Source organism: Pteronotus mesoamericanus, unplaced genomic scaffold (genome assembly GCF_021234165.1).
Source record: "Pteronotus mesoamericanus isolate MK-2021 breed Mesoamerican mustached bat unplaced genomic scaffold, CSHL_Meso_final contig_116, whole genome shotgun sequence".
Taxonomy (NCBI): domain Eukaryota; kingdom Metazoa; phylum Chordata; class Mammalia; order Chiroptera; family Mormoopidae; genus Pteronotus; species Pteronotus mesoamericanus.
In genome coordinates this window covers 10,642,584-10,660,078 of record NW_026555027.1, presented here as the reverse complement: position 1 = coordinate 10,660,078, position 17,495 = coordinate 10,642,584, and the positions used below count along the sequence as shown (strand labels likewise).

General features: G+C 50.0%; 1 protein-coding gene across 7 annotated transcripts in view; it reads right to left on the bottom strand.

The window, feature by feature from the left end:
- Positions 1-4,466: 4,466 nt before the first annotated feature.
- The window catches only part of PCBP3 (poly(rC) binding protein 3), a 215,770-nt gene continuing 202,741 nt past the window's right edge, over positions 4,467-17,495 (bottom strand). For 6 of the 7 annotated variants that reach the window (XM_054579258.1, XM_054579216.1, XM_054579232.1 and 3 more), the window contains 5 exons: positions 14,410-14,488; positions 13,658-13,717; positions 10,684-10,736; positions 6,594-6,763; positions 4,467-5,557 (listed from right to left, as the gene is read on the bottom strand). In XM_054579258.1, the coding sequence (XP_054435233.1) occupies positions 5,521-5,557; positions 6,594-6,763; positions 10,684-10,736; positions 13,658-13,717; positions 14,410-14,488 (399 nt within the window). In that variant the 3' untranslated portion in view covers positions 4,467-5,520. The remainder of the gene's footprint in view (positions 5,558-6,593; positions 6,764-10,683; positions 10,737-13,657; positions 13,718-14,409; positions 14,489-17,495) is intronic. The other variant, XM_054579224.1, reaches the window with a different exon arrangement.

Sequence of the window (17,495 nt, the reverse complement as noted above, 5' to 3'; positions counted from 1 at the left end):
AAATGTATACATGAAATAAATAATGTGATTAATTTAATAAAAATAGTTGATGAAGAATTGATTTAATGGGAAAATGCGTATAAAATGCAGGGGTAAATAAAATGAATAAACCAGAGACTACTGCTTCTCACCAAGATGGAATAACAAGGAAGATTTATATTTCTGCCTGAAACAAGATGAAATAAAACAAAAAAAAACATAAGAAACAATGATTTTGAACACATTTGATGTGGGGCAATGAAGGACAGTGAAACTCAGAGAGAGAGAGAGGAAGCAAACCAGCTAAGTGTGCAATTGCTTAGTCAACTGTCTTGAGATTTTCCAGGCTGTGGTGCTTGGAGGATTCCTTTAAATGAGATCTAACCCAGACTCTGGTAAGGTCAAGGCAGTGAGCATTTTCAGGAGAGAGTACTGAAAAGAACAGAGCTATATGGAGAGAGAAGCTCAGGTCTCCTGGTAGCCCCTCTTCAATATTTAGCAGAGTCCTGATCAATACATGTGACTAAGGAAAGCACTCAAGGAGAGGAAAAAAACATCTGGAAGGACTGGAGGGGATTAGTAACTCTATTGAAGAGAAGGTGAACTTGAAGACATTGCTATAAACAACCTAAAATAAAACACTCAGAGAAAAAAGAATTAAAAAAATAAACACAGCAGTGAGCTGTGAGAAAACTTCAAGTGGTCTGATAGATATGTAATTGGAGGCCCTGAAGGATAGAAAGGCATGGAGTGGGGGGCATAAAACATATTTTAAGAAATAATGGCTGAAAATATCCTTAATTGATGAAAACTATCAACCCATGAGGTCCCAGCAGCTCAAGAAAACACAAGCATGAGACACTTGAGAAATTATAACAAGGCACACCATAATCTAATGGCTCAAAACCATCAATAAAAAGAAAGATCTTAAAAGCAGCCAATAAAAAAAAAAAAGACACATTCCATACAGAGAAACAGAGATGAGGATCACTGCGAACTTCTTGTTGGAAACAATGCAAGTGATAAGACAGTGGAGCAACAACTTCAAAGTGCTGAACAAACAAAACCCAAGCAAACCAAAACCCAAGCAAACCTGTCAAAAGCAAAGGTTAAGAAGTGTTTTGTCACACATATATTCCAAAAAAGTTCCTCACCAGCAGCTCTACACTATAAGACATAGTAAAGATTCAAGCAGAAGGAAAAGAATACTAGGCAGAAATCTGGATCTATACAAAGAAGTGAAAAGCACTGAAAATGGTAACCATATGGGTAAATATATAAGATTTTTTTCTTATATAAATCTTTTAAAAACATGAGATAAATTTTTACAAAAAAGATAGCAACATATGAAGTTTATAACATATGTATATGTAAAATGTATAACAATAGTATAAAAGCCATGAGGGAAGAGGTGAAAGTAAACTATTTTAAGTTTCTTACATATGTATGTGTGAAGTGGTATATCACTTGAAGGTAGATTGTGAGAAGTTTATAAACCCTGAATCAAAAATAACAAAATAAAGAGTTATAGCTAATAAGCTAACAAAGGATCTCAAGGAATCATAAAAATACTAGGTGAATCCAGAAGTCAGAAAATAAAGAAAAAGGGAACAAAGGTGGGTAAATATATGATAGATTTAAATCTATATATATATCAATAATCATGTTGGTATTGGAAATGTTCTAAATATTCCAAAGGAAAGAGATTATCAGACTGGATTAAAAAGACAATTAATTTTAAATATAAGACAAAACTAGGTTAAAAGTAAAAAGGGTGGAAAAAATATACCATGCTACCACTTATATTAGGAAAGCTATAGTGGCTGTATTAATGTCAGACAAAGTGGATATCAGAGAAAAGGATAATATTAGAGGCAAAGAAGGCAATTTCATAATAATAATGGAGTCAATTGATCTAGAGGACATAACAACACTAAATAGTTATGCACCTAACAATAGAGTTTCAAAACAAAGTGAAAATAGAAATGCAAGGAGAAATAGAGAACTCCATAATTATAGTTAGTTGCACAGGTTGTGAGATATAAGATTAATTAATACAAATCAACTGTATTTCTATATACTGACAATGATTGAGTATAAACTAAAATTAAAAATTTAAAACAGTATAGAAAATATGAAATACTTCAGGATAAGTCTGACAAAATATTTGTAAACCGTACACTGAAAAATATAAACATTGCTAAAAAACTAAAATATAAAAAAGTGAAGATATACCTGTTCATGGGTCAAATAACTCTTTGTTGTTAAAGTTGTCAATTATTATCAAATTAATTGACAGGTCCACAACATCTCAACCCAAACTCCAGCAGATGTTTTTTTGTGTGTGGGAAATTAGCAGCTGATTCTAATACTCATATGGAAAAACAATAAAAGACCTAGAATAATAGTCAAAATAACTTTGAAAAGAATGGTGTTATCTGATTTCAAGACTCATATGGCTATAATGATTAAGACAGCATGGTATTGGCATAAAGATAGATCAATGGAACAGAAAGGAGAGTCCAGAAATAAACCCACACATATATGGAGAACTGCTCTTTGATAAAGGTGCAAAGGCAATTCAGAGGGGGAATAAAATGACAAAACTTCTAGAAGAAAAAATGAAAAAAATCTTTGTGATTTCTTAACTATGACACTAAAACACAATCCATAAAAGAACAAATTAATAGTTAGGATTCCTTCAAAATTAAAAGCTTCTGTTCTTCCAAAGACATAATTAAGAAAATGAAGACAAGCTACAGGTTAGATGAAAATATTTGCAAAACATGTACCTTAGAACTCATATCCAGAATATATCAAGAACTCTCAAAACTCAGTAAGAAAACCAAATTTTAAACTGGGCAAAAGATTTGAACAAACACTTTGGCAAAGAAGATATAGATGGCAAATAAGCACATGAAAAAAATGCTCGTTATTAGTCACTGGAAATGCAAATTAAAACCACAACCAGATGCCATTTTGCACCCACTGCAATGGCTAGAATTAAAGATCGAGCTAGCAGATGTTGCTGAGGGTGCGGGGGAACTGGCAGTCCCATACAGGTTGGGGGAATGTGGGATGGTACAACCATTGTAGAAAACAGGTTAGAAGTTTCTTTAAAAAGTTAAACATATACCTATCATGTGATCCAGCCATTTCACTCCTAGGTATCTGCCCAAAAGAAATGGAAAAATATGTCTACACAGGGTCTTGTACATGAATGTTCTTGGTAGTTTTATTTGTAGATACTCAAGGGTGAGCCCACCCTTACAACACCCCCTCACCTCAGCATACTGGGCATCACCCAGGGCAGGTGACCTGCCTGGCACAGGGTCATCCCATCTGGGCACAACCCCTGCCCCCAACCCCATGCTGACTCTGGTAGGGCATCCTGCATGGAGCCCCCTTAGGACTCCCCAAATTGCTTCTGGGCTGCTGCTGCCACCTGTTAGACTCGTTGCGCCTCCATGGTGGGCTGGCATACCTCAACCCCACCAGTCCCAGACCTTCCCCCACCTTCCCACACCTTGCCGGCAGCCTCCCCGGAGCTCAGACTGAGAGCCTTCTGTCTGCCTAGACCCTTTCTTTCACAGCCCGCATTCTACCTGTCAGGAATCCTGTTGGTTCTTCCTTCAAAACCCCTCCAGAATCCATGCTCCCTGGCTTGGCTCCATCTTCTGGCAGTGCCCACAGCCTCCGGAGCCTGTGCCCCCCGACCCCTAAGTTACCTGCAGCAGCTCTGGTGCCCAGCCCTGGCTCCAGCTGCCCCTCCACCTGCTGTTCTCCATCCAGGCCCACCTGGGCTGCAGCTTTTTGGGCCCACCTTGCTGCCCATTGAACCCCGTACTTCTGATGTTCTGATGCCCTCCTCATTGCTGGGTTTATCACATCTACTGCTTTTTGAGGCACTTGCTCACCTTGTCCACTGGCCACCTGCTGCCCCCATGCTAATGGGGGTGCCCAGAAGAAGGTCTGCACCCACCACATCCCTGTCACCTCCCAGGCCCCAATTGTTGGTCGGCATGTGGCCAGTGGGTCCAGTGGGTGGGTGAACTGCACAATCTTAAACCATCCAGTGTGTACTGTGGCCTAGTGTAGCTATTCTGTGCACTCAGCCTCTATCAGGAGACTCCAGAGATGGCGAAGGAAGCATGTCCCGGAGGCCTGGGCACACAAGGCGAGCACCTGAGGTGTGGCCAGAGCCAGACAGAAAGGGGGTTCCTGCTAAGGAGGCAGGTATGGTGGGCAGACCATCCCAGCCACTGCATGCTTGATGGGTTCTGGGAGAGGCAGATGGTCTTTGTACATCTGTGAGTCTCCCTCTCTCTGGGGTCTGCGTCCCAGCTAGAGCTTTAGTGTAAAGAGGGGCCATGGGACCATTCAAGTTGAGCAGAGTTGAGCCAAGCAGACAGTTTGGTGAAAGGGTGAGATGTAAACACTGGGAAGTGGCTGGGGTCACCGTGGGTGGCCTGCCTGCCCACGCCCACAAAGACAGTGGGAGAACTAGTCCCACAAGTTAGAAACTGGCATTTTGGAAACAGGGCCAAAATGGAGTTTTCACTATTGTCATTTATGTAATTTTGCAAAAGTACAACTAGAAAGACCTGTGCAAGTCAAACAATTAAGAAAGGGTCGGGAGGTAGGGGACAAGGTCTTAATTTGTGTGAGAAAGAATCAGATTTGTTAGACAGCTGGTGGCTGTAGGGCCAGATCTCATGGGTGTGTGACTAGGCACATGAGCACATGTACGTGCATACGAGGGGGTTCTGAGCGAGGGGGGTCTGAGCAAGGGGCACAGAGAGAAGCCAGAGCCAGTGGGGGCAGCCCACGACATTTATTGAACTTGGACATGGTGCAGAGGTGCTTCCTGGCCAGTCCACGCCCTCCAGCGACCCAGGAAGCCACCCAGGGCTTATATGTGGCCCCCTACACATGACATCTCTGTGAAATCAGAGCCTAGCACCCCTCTCTTCACCCCACTTCTCAGATCAGGACCTGGCACCCACTTTTCCTTCCCTAAGAAAAAGGGGAAGGGCACAGCCTAACCCCAACACAAGACCTGCATGGACACATGGGCCAAGACAAGCAAGGCTGCGAGGGGAAACAAAGTCAGCAGGTGGGGCCAGGTGAGAGAGGGGCAGCCACAGGTCTAGATGGTTGAGGAGAGGATGGCTTATAGGATGTGCTGTCAAAATGTTAAACCAACTTTTAAAACAGTTACACTGACACTAAGGAACAATATTTCTAAAATGTTACAGATGGGAACGCCCCCAAGCATTGAACATAATAAGCACTGCATGCGGACGTGTGAGCAGACTGGAGCAGAGGTTATTGAATGAGCGGAGTCAGGGACGGGCCTGCAGCTCACAGGCAGCTGTAGATATAGACTTGCTTTGTCGGCATGTGTACCTCTATGGCATAGACCATTTTGTTAGTAAAGAAAACCTCTATTTGTATTTGTGACAAAGGGTGGGCTGTCTGTACAGGGTACGTGAACCACGTGGACGCCAGGGTTCGCGGTGTGGAGGATGCTGGACAGGATTAGAGCGCGCCCATCCCAGTGACCTCAGACGTCAGCCTGGAAGAGAGAGAGGCACAGGGAGACAGGTCACAGCGTTCTCATAAAATGAGATCATACTGGAAATGCATCATTCTCTGGCATCCTCACAGTTTTGGAATCTGTCTCTCTCTTTATTGGACAGAGAGCCTCAGGTTGCTGCTCAGCAGCCTGGAGCTGGAGACCACAGACCAGCAGAGGAAAAAGGACCCAGCAGGGACCAGGTCCAGGGGTTCTTCCTTCCCAGGCCCACAGGACCCCACCCCAATGCCCCATGCCTGTCACCACATCAGGTGCATAACCAGAACCATCTGGACAGTCAGAGGCTGCCACAACCATTTCTATGGCAACCACTTGGGGAGGGACACTGGAGTCACACTGCCCACAGAGGCTGCCTCCCTGTCCACCTGGATCTCCCTCCAGCCCCCTCAACATTCTGGGGTAGGGCAGAGGGTCTGGCCCCAGGTGGAGGAGAGGCAGCGTGCCTTCCTGCCCCCGAGAGGTCCCGTCTCCCTGTGGTCACACCATGTCTCCAATGTGCCCTGGGCGGGGAGGCTTAGCTGAGTGGCCCAGGAATGGTCGGAAGAGTTGTCTGCTGTTCTGGGCTCCTCACCATGTGCCCTGACTGGGACGCAGGACCTCACCTCCCCCAGCACGCAACCTAGAACCTCGCACAGTTCCCTCCTGCACTGCTCTGCAAGCGTCTGGGTTTGGGGGTCTTTACAGCCACATCGCACGAGAACAGAAGGACCTAGTCACATGTCTCTGAAACCACAGTATCCTTTATGCTGAATTTCAATGAACCCATGTGTGTGGCTGGATCCTGGATGGCATAGCCTCTGCCTTCCTAAAAATACTCTTGCCTCTAATCACCTAGCCCCTCACTGAAGATCCTTCAGGGTGAAAGGTGAAGTGGGAAAGCCCCCACACCTGTGTGGAGACTCTCTAGCACCTTCCACGCCTAGGCCCAACCAGGGAAAAGGAGCCCCGAGGGAGGCTCATTCCACACCCACAGCTAGCCAGTCTCTGAGTACTCTATCCACTGACCAGCGCTCACCTGGCATTGATGAGGTACTGAGCAAGGCTGATGTTGGCTGGGGTCCCTGTGATGGTGATCTGGCGCTCCGATGACCCTTCTGTGGCATTGGCAATTTTGATCTGAGCTCCAGACATCTGTCGAATTTCATTGATTTTGGTCCCTTGGCGTCCAATTATACAGCCTATTAGCTAGAAAAAAAGGATGAAGGAATTTCTTAGAGAAGAACCCATGGCAGCCCTGAGCAGCATATGAAGAGCCCTGGGGGAAGCTGGTGGGGATAGCCCAGCCTTGGTCTCCATCCCATGCCACCAACTCCTTGCTTCCAGATGGAAGAGGCACTGCCTTCCTGTGGAAGGGCTGGGAGGTGTGGGCACCAGGTCTCTGCTTGGTGCCCTATTTGCAAGCTGTCCTGACAAGTCGGGAGACTGGAGAGTCACATGGCTGTCACTTGCCCAGTGTCCTTTAGGAGCCTGAGAGACATGGAGCCCAGAGGTTCAACACCGGCACCAAGATTAAGGATATGTTGACAGTTTCTTGGCTGGGTTCTCAGAGTGGTGGAAGGTTTGTCTGAAACCAGAGAAAAGCTCCTGGCTGCATGTAAACTGTCTTTGATAAACTGGGGTGAAATGCTGAGGACATATCAGATGTTCCCTTTCCTTCCCATCCTGTGACCTCTGTTTAACGATGAATGCAGTGTTCTCTGGACACTCAGCTGTCTGAAGCAGATAGTCATTGAGAATGAAGCAGCCAGAGGGACAAGAGCCAGGGCCTCCTTTGGACACAGGACAGCCATATGTGGGGCCAGAGTGCAGCCTGAGGTCAGGAGCAACTCTCTGGCTCCTCCCAGCCCACCCTGCTTCAAGTACATGGGAGTCTGAGTCCATGGGCGGGACTGAGTCCCTTCATTCACTTGGGGGCCATTAATGAGAGCTCTTAACATGAGCACAGAGAGAAGAGGCTGGAAGAGTGGGGTGTGTGCAGTTGGTTTCCTATCCACCTCTCATGTGGCAGCTTGGATGAGGGTGTCAGCACTTGTAGTGACATCAGTTCTTATTTTTTATGTCAGCAAGGTGGTAGGTGCAGGGTTTGGGGCTGGGCTGAAAGGAATCCATCTCCAAATGAAGGCACTCTGAACCTGTGCGATGACAACAACTCACTGGGGACAGAGGTTCATCTCAACTACTTTTCTCTGAGGCGACTTACAGCATCTCAATTCTGCTCATCCATAAGGCCATCTCTGCTCCTCTCCTAAGGTTAGACCAGCTGCCACACTAGACCATAACACAATCCCCTCAAATTTCCAGACAAACCTCTGTCCCCAAGCTGCTCAGCTTCCTCCACCTACTGCCCAAGTACCCCCAAACTCCACCCACATCTCCCCAGGCCTTGCCCACACAGTCCTGGGCCTGTGACCTCCGCCGGCTCTGCTCGCATCTCATCAGCTTCACTCTTCACTCCTTTGCGCCTGGCCCTGAGGTTAGGGAGATTGACTTCCACAGTTACCAGCCTGAGATCCTCGACTTGCTCTTCCCTGGCACCGTCCCAATGACAGAGAAGCCTTGAGGGCTCTCGTTGACCAGGGCCAGTCACGGCAGGTGACTGGCAGGCCTGCTGGGGCAGCTGCACTGGAGGGAGAATGTGGGGCCAGCTGAGTTCCCGAAGACGCGGGCACTCAGGAGCCCACCTGAGCTTCCTGCTTTGACTTGGTGTGTCCTCCCATTGTCCTCCCTCTGTCCTCACAGCTTCCTTGGCCACTTGAAACCAAATGTCTGGCAGCCCACTTTCCCTTCTAGTTCCTTTGCACTTTAGTGTGAGTGGCCTCCCCAGCCCACGCAGTGCTGCGTGCCTGGGGCACAGCCCGCCTCGTTTCTGCTCCAGTAAGCCATCTGAGGACGATTTCTTCTGGCATGCTGTCCCTGCATTCTCTTAAACATGTTAGTCTTCCCATTTTCTTGCTGAAACATTCTCACGCCCAGCCCTCTCTTATTTCTCACGCTCAGCGCATCTCCCCTAGCTGAGTCTTCACACCCAAGGGCTCCTTAGCTGCTCTCTGCCCACCCCCAAAATGGCTGATGTGAAACACCCCCATTCCGGATAAAACTGTGCAGTCTGAGTGCTAATGAGAAACCACAGCTGTCAGTGCAGCCCCCGACACTGACACCTGGTTGAGCATAAGAGTCTTCTAAGCAGCTAGAGAGGGATCTGAGAAGTCACAGCCCCGACTAACCTGGACAGGAGAGTGAGGCCCACACCACTGAGGCCCTGGACTGGTTCCTTTGGTAGGAGGCGTGCTAGGCCAGCCCTTTCACACAACCCCTCTGGCTCTCTGGGTCCCTTAAACATTCAGTCCAGAGACCAGCTCTCCTCTAAGCCTTTCATGCCTCATTGGACATTTAAAGAAAGGCTACAGAAGTTCTCAAAAATAACACAGCCCCCTCCTAACCAGATTTCCAAGCCAAACCCCAAAGGAACTAAGGTGGCCTAAATACCCTACCATACCCCCTACAGCTGCCTGTGTGAACCCTCAGGGGCCTGAGCATGGGAACACCACAGGCACAGTGACATGAGTGAGGCAAGCTGTGCAACCGGCAATGAGGGCATAGCTATGACCATCAGAGATGGAACCCAAGGCTGTCAGCTGCTAGGAGCAGCTCCATGCACAGCCTCTGGTACCTAGCCTGGGTCCCCAAGGCCACAAGGGCTGGCTGGCTGTGCTGTGGACACTGCACCATTTAGGTCACCACATTCATCTTGCCCTCCAGAGCTCCTTTCTGCAGGTAAGTTATGGTGACATGTATGTGTTGGCACAATCTCCCTTTGATCTAACTTTGACCAAGAGACAAAAATGGACAAGATGACAGGCAAGTGTCCCAGCTGATGCATTCTACTTCCTTCCTTCTCTCCAAGGTGGCAGGAGGCCCAGGGGGCACATGTCCCCTGCATGAGATCCTTTGCCAGGAAGGGTCAAGGAGGTGCTCTGCAGGGTACTCAGGTCCCAGAAGGTGCCCTCCTACCGAGGAGCTCCTGCATCAGGAGGGCGGTGGCCAGGCACTGGGAGGGGACCCAGGAAAAACACACCAGCTATCCAAATGAGCTTATATCCTTGTCTTTTAGGTTCATTTTAGTTTTAAAACAAAGGTCCAGATCAGAGCAGGATACCTGGCATTGGTGAAATGGTGGTTTAGGGAAAGGCTACAAAGGGGGAGATCCAGAGCAGAGGCAACTTGCACGTATCACGTGGGTAAAAAGACTTGGTAAGCTGCTCAGAGCTCCCGCTAGGAGTCTGGCTTGCAGCTGCACGAGGGGCCCTGGTGAGAGCACTCTTTTCTGGAAGGCCTGCCTGTCCAAGTGTCCCACCGTCCATCTCCTTCCACACTAAAAGGAGGCCACCCCCTGTGGTCACAAGTCTGTGCTTCTTGTGGCTCATCTACTGAAGCGAAGAGACAGGATTTCCTGCTGGGCTGGTGCAAGGGGCAAAGCAGTAAAGGCTGCCAAAGGTAGTTCTAGGGCAAGAAAGCCCATGTCCCCCACACGGCAGCCTCTCTGTGTTGCTCAGGGCAGCTGTCCCTCCAGGACACACAGCTCACATCTGCCCTGGTGTCCTGGGTTGGGGATATGAGTCAACATTCTTAGTATGATCCATGGATTCAGAGGATGATGCCGAGAGGACTGAATGTGAAGGGAGCCCAAAAGGCTACCTCCTCAGCTGAGCCCAGGCAGGAACAGATGTGGATGACAGATCCAGGAATCCAGACAAACCTATGAAATCCCCACATCCTGCAGACTCACAGAGAACCCCAAACTCTCCAGAGACCCAGGGAGCATGGGGCAGGGCCACTCCAGAACACCCTCGAGGCCCCATTCTTCAAAGGCCAACCCTGGACCAGGGCAGTGCCTTGACATGTGGTCAGCGGGGCCCTCAGCTTCCCAGCCAGCTCTGGCTCCTGAATTCTAAGTAAACCCTGAAGACCTCTGTTTCCTCCTTTCTTATCTGGTATCTTGGGGGCTTTTATGGGTATTAAAATACCCATAAAATACCCACACTGCTTGATGTGGGAAGGGAGGGAAAGGTCATAAAGTAGGGTCAAGGAAGCACAGGCATACTCACATCATTGGGAATGGTGAGCTCATGAGTGCTGGCCGGGGGGCTGGCATCCAGACCTAGGCACACCAAGAGTACACGGTTAGGTTGGTGGAAGACTACTCCCATAGCACCCCAGTGCCTGGTCCATGCTTGGCCCACAAAGGCCAGGCAGGGTCAGGGGTTGGCTCAAGGGGTAGGGTCAGTGCAGCTGGAAGCCAAGGGCCCTGTGAGCTCTTCACTCAACTATAGTGCAACTCCTGAGTCCCAGCTTCTCACAAAACAAGGAAAACGAAACCCAGGAAGATGACATTTCACTTTCTCCTTTTGTGCACATCATGATGTCCCTCCTCTGCCATGTGGAGGGACATCTTGTGAAGCCCTTCACAGGCATGCAGAAAGCACCATGCCTAGTAGCTCTTGGTGTGTGGCTGTGCCCTGGGGACTCCATGGGGTGCTCAAGGTACAATCCTGTGATCCTGGTGCCTGTCCTCCATGGGTTCTCTGTCCCCTCTGCTCTTCCCTTTCCCTGACCAAATAGCACTCAGCCTCCTCTGCTGGACACCAGCTCTGCTGTGGTGTCAGCTGTCTCTGATGCTACGCTCTCCAAAGGCAGTTACACAGCCTGCTTCAAGGCCCAGCAGCCCAGGCCCAGCAGCCCAGGCCCAGCATGCAGTTCTTCCAGTCTGGTGCTTCACTGATTCAAAAATAGACTGCTGGGTCACTGGAAGACTGCATCTCTGTACGGGGGTCCTATGTAGGAGATGAAGACACAGGCCTAATTTGTCACCAGGCCCCAATCTTTATCTTGACAAATCTCAGTCCAGGACTGGATAAATCAAGACAGCTTATCAGAATTCAGGACAAGATCTACTCTTGCTTTGGAAACAGTGACGACAAAACGCATAGGGTGACCGTGGTGGGAAAACCAGTGGAGACAAAGACTCAAGACAGGCTGGCTCCCTGTATGCAGCACTTCCATCTCCTTCTCAGGAGGTATCTCAAACCCAAAGCCCACAGCTGAGACTCTGCTCTTCTCCTTCCCGGCCCCATGTAGTCCCAGCATCTCAGGTCACCCAGCTCAGCCCAGACTCTGAAGCCCTCTGGCTCCACCCCTTCTCTCCACCTACAGCTAACTACACAGACTGGGCTTTTGCACCTTCAGAATATTCTGGAACCTGAGCCCTCTTCCCATCCCATATTGGTCTCTTCCTCTGCCCTTGCCTCTCAGTATGGCCCAGAGAGATCCCAACAAAACATAGATCAGATGTCTTCAAGATTCAAAACCCGCCAAGCGTTCCAGCTTCTTCCCTGTGCCCCCAGCTGCCGCCCTGTGCTCCCTGACTCTGGACCTGGGGCTGGCTTGTGCCCAGTGTCACCTCCTACCCTCTCATAGCCCTCACCCCTCATTCTGCTTCTTCCTCCATGGCACTTGTGTCCCCAAAACCAGATGCACTGTGACCATTTGTTTCGCTGCCGTGAGTGACCCTTGCAAGGATGGGACTGTCCTGGGAGCCTGCTGAGCATGGGGACTCAGATGGAACATGCTGCATGAACCAGTTCATCCTGAGTTGTCTATCGTTTTTCTTTTGCATAGCTAAACCTAGATTTTCTGTTCTTTGTCTTCTTTAAATAAAGGTATTTTCAATACAATTGTTTGGTTGTTCAACCATCTATACAGTCTATAAATAGTGACATTTAAAACATCATTCAAGAGATTTCCTCAGTCCTGTCTGAATCCTACACAGGAACTCCTAACAGTCTGGCTTGGGATGGACATAAAACCACAAGTCCTATCTGTTCAATGTAGTATATTTTGATCAGGGGGAGAAAGTTATCAACTTTCTTTTCAAGAGCAAAGTAAAATTGAACTAATAATGTGAAGACATGGCATTTAGAACTCGTGTTCCTGTGTGTCAGGGCTCTGTGCCCAGGAGTGAATGTTTCTCTCCTAAGATGATGACATCCCCTCTCTGGGACAGGAATAATGCTCCCCCAACACAAGCCGAGCCTGCTTTGGAAGCAATGCTGGCATTAGCCTTCAGGGTCCTGTCAAGTAAGTCAACACCTCTCCTCACAATCACCTAGCTTAATCTGCTGCAATGCACGCATGTGGATGTGTGCAAGTGCGTGTGTGCCTGACAGCGCAGGAGCTTTAGGTCCCATAAGGCCTTGGGGAGGGAGGGAGTCATCACAGGGAGGAATGAGTCCCCTGTCCCTGAGGCCTAAAGGCCTTGGGGAGGGGCCATGGGGGAAGGTGGGGGCCTCAAGATGCCTGGGAGCCCCAGGGTACACAGATGGACCCAGATGCAGACTGTGATGAAGTCTTTGGGCTTCTTCCAGCCTCAGCTACATCCTGGGGCCCAGAACACACCCCTGGGGTCACAGCCAATACCACTGGAAACGTGCCTTCCCTGCATCTTCCCTTTAGCTGGACACTTGTTCTGCTCTGTTCCAGGATTTCAAGGGGGAGTAGGCAGCCCCTTCCTCAGAGGAAAGCCAGTATGCCAGGTCACAGGTTTCCAGGGGCCTCACTGCTCTTTGCCTTGGGTAATGGGACCTATACATCTCTGCCCTGTTCTGCACTATTCCAGGACCATTTTAATTCTAATCAGAAGGGGTGCCCAGAGTGTTCTTATTGGTGAAGGTGTGCTCCTGCCTCCTAGGAAATACGCTTTGGGAAGGCACACATCATGGTAAAGTCTTCACTGCAGGCCCCCCACATGCTGTGCCACCAGGAGGAAAAATGACAACACAGATGGTGGTTCTGTCATGTTCAAGGACTTTGGACAGTGGGCACCACCGGAGCCCATGACCCCCACAACGCTCCCAGCAGTGACCAAGGCAGAAGCTGGGGACTATGAGTGTGAAGGTGGTATGGGCACACAGGCTCTGCCTCCATGGCACGGGCCTCCCTTTGCCAAGGCACTGGCTGACCCCTCCTCCCCAGGTTGCACCCTGGAGCCCAGCCTCTTTTCTCCACTAGAGCACTTTGTTTTACCTGACGACGGGCCCATCAGATTTTGAGCTTCTTCGGAGGAGTGTAAAGGCAGCTTTTCTCCTGGAGAGCAAAGAAGAAACAAATTTAATGTTTTGCCCTCAAGGAGATAAGCAAGGTCACTTCAACTAGGAAAGCTCAAAATCTGACTGGCATACAGCAGACCAGCACGTCTGATGGTCTCTCACCTGCCACGGCTGCCAAGGCGATGCTCTGTGTGTGTCATTGGAAGGAATCTACCCCTACCCCTGTGCTCGGAGAGGAGCTGAGGACCACTGTGCCCTGGGCTGGGGACTGGCTTATCTTGGTTTTCCCAGGGGCAGGGCAGGTGCTGTCCTGGGTGGGTGTCACTCCTGGAATGTGCACTGGCCTTCTTCAAAAGAGCATCTCCATATGCTTGTCTGAGCTCTTGCTCCTGGAGAGAACAGTCTCCAGGGCTGGCCGGATGGATGCGTTCAGCAGGAGGGGCCCCCCACAGCGTCTGAGTGCAGAAGAGAACAGGCCCGGACCTTTGAGGGGGCAGATGTCCCTTCATAAGACGGCCAGCTGTGAGGTGACTAACCTACCTCAGGGGACACAGAGAGATCTCCTGTGTGGCCCTCAGCAACGTGCATGTTGACACATGTTAACACATCCTTGGCATTCACAAATAGAACTGTACCTACTCTGCTCACTGGCCTGAATAAAGACAGTTCAGAAAGAGAAAGTCCCCAGGTAAGAAGAGAGGAGGTCAGAAAGGGCAGCTGGGTACGTACCGGGGAAAGCGGGGTTGGTCTGTCCGAGGGGAGGAAAGGGGGTTTGCTGCATGGCCAACTGGTGGAGCTTGGTCAACTGCTGGGGGTAGGAGGGACATGAGAGCTAAGAAGGTTATTGTCATCGAGTACAAGTCACACCAAATTAAAAAGGCAGTAACAGAACTCTGTACAAATAGATATAAAGAGGGGCCATGCGGACACATGGCAGACGCAGCAGAACTCAAGGACTTGGCCTGGGAAAACCAATGGGCTATTGTCAGTGGGCACACTCAGCTCCTTTCTTCTGCTTGGCTCCCTGGCAGCTCTGGCCTGACCCAGTCAGGCTTCCCCCATCACACGGGCCTGAGTGGATAAATGACCCCCCAGACCAGTGGGGAGGCTGCTGGGCCCCTGGACTTCATAGAGAGGGTCTGAGAGCCACAGAACAGGACCAACAGGGCCCCTGAGAGCCTCACAGTCAGGCTGTCACCGGGAGCTCATGTGCATTTGTGAGGGATCCACGTAATGTTCTCTTCTGCAAGCCTGCCCTATCCCAGTCCTGCGCTAGGCCTGGGTCACTCCTGGGGCCAGTACCCTGCCTCGCACTCTGTCTCCTGTAACCTCCAAGATTATAGGATGTAGTATTGGAAGTTTATGCGGAGGGCGTGTGTGAGAGTACTCAAAGGCCTCCCTGCACCTGTGCCCACTGTGTCTGAGCAGGTGGCTCCCAGATCCCTATCCTCAGCCACTAGACTTTGGGGGAGGGGGCTTTGAAATGCGTTTTTTAAAGTTATTTTATCTGAACCTCATTTCTTAAATGAAAACTGAACATATCTTTGAGGTTAGGACAGCACATTCTGGAAAATGTCCTCAACCCACAACCTTTGCCCAGCAGAAAGACCAGTTTGAATGCTCCCAGTGCAACTTCCAAAGCCAACCCTGGGCTCATGAGGAGGCAAGAATGGGGGCCTCCGCAAAGACCTCAGAGGCTAGTAGGTGGGGGCCCTCAGGAGCAGAGCTGGCATTTCCAGGTGACATGAGACTCTGACCAGGCACCCGCATTTGTCCCATCTTGCAGGATCCGGGCTCCTTTAGCGCTAAGACAAATGCCAGGCACTCCTTCCTGGGGCATGGAGGATCACTGCTGTCCCCAGGCGGCCCCTGGAGATAGGGGCTTGTGGTGTGCTGGACCATCATACTGGCCACCTCCTGCTTCCACAAGTCAGGATCTCAGTATGAGGAGGTTTGAAGATGGGCCACAACCAGCTTGTGGCCTCCTGGTCACACCTTTGAGGCAGAACCTTGGTGTGAGCCGCTGGGATGTGGGTAGTCTATCTTCCTAGGCTGCTCCTGCAGCATTTCCATTACAAAGCTGGCTGACTTCCTCTTTCCATTGTAGAAATCCTAAGTGCATCCGAAAAGCAGCCTTGTCCTCCCTCTTAGGTGTCTCCCTGTCTTCTCAGGTGCTACTTGACCTGCAGTACTTGGGTGGGTGGGCCTGCTCAGAGTCAGCTGGCCACATTCCAGACTCCATGAGGCCATTCCAGACAGTTATTGTGCCTGGAGTCCTGAGAAGAGAAGGTTAGGGGACCTTCTAAGAGTCCCCGATGGGGTGGTACTGGTCAAGGCCACAGTAGGGGCTGAGGTCTGACAGTCACCTGCTGACTGGCACATATGCCCTTGACCAAACTTCACTAGGCACAGTGTGCCCTGAGTGGATGGGCATCAGAGCCCCTGAGAAAGGTGCCAGGAGAGCATGCCCAGGAGACACTATTACAGAACAAGCAGTGGGACCTTGCTATACCTCCTGTACCTCGGGTGAGATGCTGAGAGGCTAAGTAACCCTGCAGAAAAGGGGCCTGCAAGGGTCTGGGACCCAGCTGCATGGCTGGGCAGCCTAGTAAAGGCTCCTCTTTCCAGAGACATGGCAGTGCCTTGTAGAAAGACAAAGTATCTTGTAGAAAGACAGCAAGTACACAAAGGTATCCTGGGGCATGAGGACTAAGGAGTGCATGAGACCATCCTCAGCCTCCTGGGGACTGAACTGTACAGACTTGATCCTGCAAACCCCACCTCCCACTTGATGGACCTGGGGCAAGGGCAGCTGAGCCCTGTGTACAAGCCACAGGGAGTCTGGGAGGCATTTGGCAGGGGTTGTGCTCTGAATCCATCCACATGGGAGAGTTCAAACTAGGCCTAAGGTTTCCTCACAAGGAGGTAACTACAAGTTTCCAGGGTGCAAAGGAAACCCTGTTTCTGGAGAAAACAAATGTGACCTTGGAGAGTGAAGGCTAGCCCTGTCCAGCTCAGGGCAGTCAGTCATCAAGGATGGACCATGCTTCAAGTACTGATCAGCACTGGGGTTTCCATGCAGACTCAGTATTCACACAGGGAGAGCAGCCTGGTATGTGACCGTCCCCTGAGGACTTCAGTCCTTTCCCCAGAGGACCAGGCCAGCAGGGAGGCCAAAAAGCCCTGACAGGCTGCTCTCTGGTCCTGTTTCACAATTTTGCTGCCTGTCACCTGCTCATGTGTCTGACAGTCAGGCTGGCATACTCCCATGAGGGTGGGCCCTCTACTATCTGTTCCTGCATCCCTAGAGTACAGAGCTGCGCACTGGTCTGTAGGCAGGGGAGAACCAGGCTCTGGAGGCAGAAGAACCCTTTTGAATCAGAAGAAACCCTGACAATTCTGTGGAGATGGGACTAGCTGGTGTCCAGGGGCCGCCATCCTCATCTGTAAAGTGGGGGAATGTATGTGTATAAATGGCAAGCTGTGAAGTGCTGTCCAGGTTAACTGGGGTGATTAGTCATGGAAACCACCAGGAGCTTTCCCACCCACTGCCCACAGGCTCTGATATTGGAGGTCTGCAGGTTTCTCCATTGCCTCCCTGGAGATTAAACAGATGAGTTGCATCAAGCAGTCTCTGCTCCAGAGCCACCGGCTGTGTGTGTTACAGGCACGGCTCCTCTTGCACCCAAGGGGCTGACACCCCCAAACTCAGCAATTCCCACTGCAATGTATGCGCTGCTTTTTATGAAACAGTGGCCATACCAGCACATAAATCCCCATCCCCCCTCAACCATGAGCATAAAGTGACACATTGA